This window comes from Coptis chinensis, chromosome 8 (assembly GCF_015680905.1).
Source record: "Coptis chinensis isolate HL-2020 chromosome 8, ASM1568090v1, whole genome shotgun sequence".
NCBI classification, from domain to species: domain Eukaryota; kingdom Viridiplantae; phylum Streptophyta; class Magnoliopsida; order Ranunculales; family Ranunculaceae; genus Coptis; species Coptis chinensis.
Window position 1 is genome coordinate 35,774,407 of NC_141463.1, and position 2,552 is coordinate 35,776,958.

Sequence of the window (2,552 nt, forward strand, 5' to 3'; positions counted from 1 at the left end):
AAGCTCAGGATATTATCAGATTGTACTACACTATGATGACCAGGAGAATACATCATTCATCACAGACAGAGGCCTATATTGCTATATTATTATGCCATTCGGCCTAAAGAATGCTGGGGCCACATACTAAAAGCTTGTTAATACTATCTTTCCTGATCTTATTGGGGTTATTATGGGGGTGTATATTAACGACATGGTTGTGAAGTCAAGGGAAAGAAGCGATCATCTTGCTGACCTGCAGAAAGTATTTGATCGACTAAAGAAATACAAAATGAGGCTTAACCCCTCCAAATGTTCATTTGGCCTATCTTCAGGCAAATTCTTAGGGTTCATGATGACCCACAGGGGAATTGAAGCTAACCCTGAGCAAATTCAAGCTATTCTCGACATGTCGCCCCCTACCTACAGAAAGGAAGTACAGAGGCTCTTAGGTCGTCTTGTGGCTTTCGGTCGTTTCATAGCTCGATACTCTGATAAATGTAAGCTGTTCTTTCAAATTCTGAAAGGTGCATCAACCTGGAATGAAGATAGTGAAAAGGCTTTCTCTGAAATCAAAGCCTACCTTACCTCTCCCCCAATTTTGGTTAGTCCAAAGGCTGGAGAACTTGTAGGAATCTATCTTGCTGCAATTGACTCTGTAGCCAGTGCAGTCATTTTTGTTGATGATTATGAAGAAAGGCCAGTTCATTTTGTTAGCAAGACACTAACTGCAGTAGAAAGTCATTACTCCAAAATTGAGAAAGTCGCGTTGGCCTTAGTACATGCAGCTCGGCGGTTGAAGCCATATTTTCAGGGGAGAACGGTGAAGGTTTATACGGAGTATCCTCTACAAAAGACCATCGGTAAACAGGAGGAATCAAATAGATTGATTGATGGTCGAGTTACCTCAGCGCAAATGATATTGTTTATGAGCCAAGGACTGCAGAAAAGGGGCATGCTTTAGCCTCTCTTATGGCAGATTTTCCTGTGGATGACATCCAACTGAGTCCAGAATTAGCAGAAGTAGAACAACTTCCTGATCATTCTATTCAGTTCCCTGCACAAATTGAGGAATTCTCACCTAGTACATCCGATTCTGGGGGCGAACGCATATTTGACAATAATCAAGCTCTTTGGACCGTCTTCACCGACGGTTCAAAAAATGCATCCGGATCTGGTCTAGGTTGTGTACTTATCAGCCCTGAAGGACAGAAAGTTGAAAGGTCAGTCAGACTAGGCTTTTCTGCCTCTAATAATGAAGTCGAATATAAAGCTGTTATCTATGGTATGAATGCCGCACTTAAGCTGGGAGCGAAGAACATTCAAATGCTAATAGATTCTCGCTTGGTGGCTAATCAATTTGGTGGTACTTTTCAAGCAAAAGATGAAAGTATGGCAGCATATTTGATAGTCATACATAAATTGGCAATGCAATTTGACAAAATCTCTATCAGTCAAAGGCCAAGGAATGAAATCAGGCATGATGATGCACTAGCTTACCTCTCTGCAGCTGTCCAGCTAGATGAACCAAGATAATCCAAATTGATTTCCAACAAGAGTCGAGCATCAATCTACAACCAATGAGACTTCATGAGGCATATGTTATAGAGTGTAATGCATTACAAGTATGTGTTGTTAACACTCGACGAAGAAAAAGAGAACAGGTATATCGTGCATCTTCATAATCTAAAGATCCAGTTGATGCTGAGGATCGCCAGACTTTGGCATCTTTACGCAAACAACTCAAAAGAAAGCATCCCACATTCAATGATTCAGATCAAGGAATGAACCCTAGTAACCTTGGCAGTATTGGGGGCGACCATGAAGATATTGGGGGCGACATCATCCCCACTGAAAGCGAAAAGTCTGAATCTGAAGAGGAAACTCTTGATGATTTAGAGATAAGGGACTTAGAAATCTTGGCACTGGAAAAATCTGATTGGAGGCTGCCCTTCATCGAGTATCTGAACTCGGGGAATCTCCCCATAGAGGAAGCTTTATCTCATAAGGTTAAGCGAGAGGAATGGAAATTCGCAGTATTGTTCACTAAAGAAAGAGTCGCTTGACTTTACAAAAGACCAATGGGGTTCGGGCCACAGTTAAGATGTCTTACCCCAGAGCAAGGCGAAATGATACTTAAAGAAATTCAAGCAGGTGTTTGTGGGAATCACTCGGGAGGTCGCAGTCTTACCCACAAGGCTTTAACGCAGGGTTATTGGTGGTCGTACATGCAAAGAGACACAAAACGAATCACTCAAATTTGTGTGTCGTGCCAGAAACATGCTAAAGTTGGAAAACTACTAGCCATAGAATTGCACCCAATTCTCAGCCCTTGGCCTTTCTCAAAATGGGGGCTCGACATCGTGGGACCTTTGCCTAGGGCACTTGGAAGAGTTCGTTTTTTGTTGGTGGCTACCGACAACTTTACAAAGTGGGTCGAAGCCACAGCTTTGGCTTCAATAACTACTGCTGATGTAAATCGATTTCTATGGCGTGATGTTATCTGCAGGTTCAGAGTACCTTCAGAATTTGTATCAGATAACGGATCCCAATTTGGCTCCACAGAGTGCAAC

The 2,552-nt window shown here is 42.4% G+C and overlaps 1 protein-coding gene across 1 annotated transcript; it reads left to right on the forward strand.

Annotated features, from left to right (window-relative positions):
• Window positions 1–951: 951 nt before the first annotated feature.
• On the forward strand, window positions 952–1,515 carry LOC147481304 (uncharacterized). Its single transcript, XM_086578896.1, has one exon. The coding sequence runs from the start codon at window positions 952–954 to the stop codon at window positions 1,513–1,515; it is 564 nt and encodes a 187-aa protein (XP_086435022.1).
• The last annotated feature ends 1,037 nt before the right edge of the window (window positions 1,516–2,552 follow it).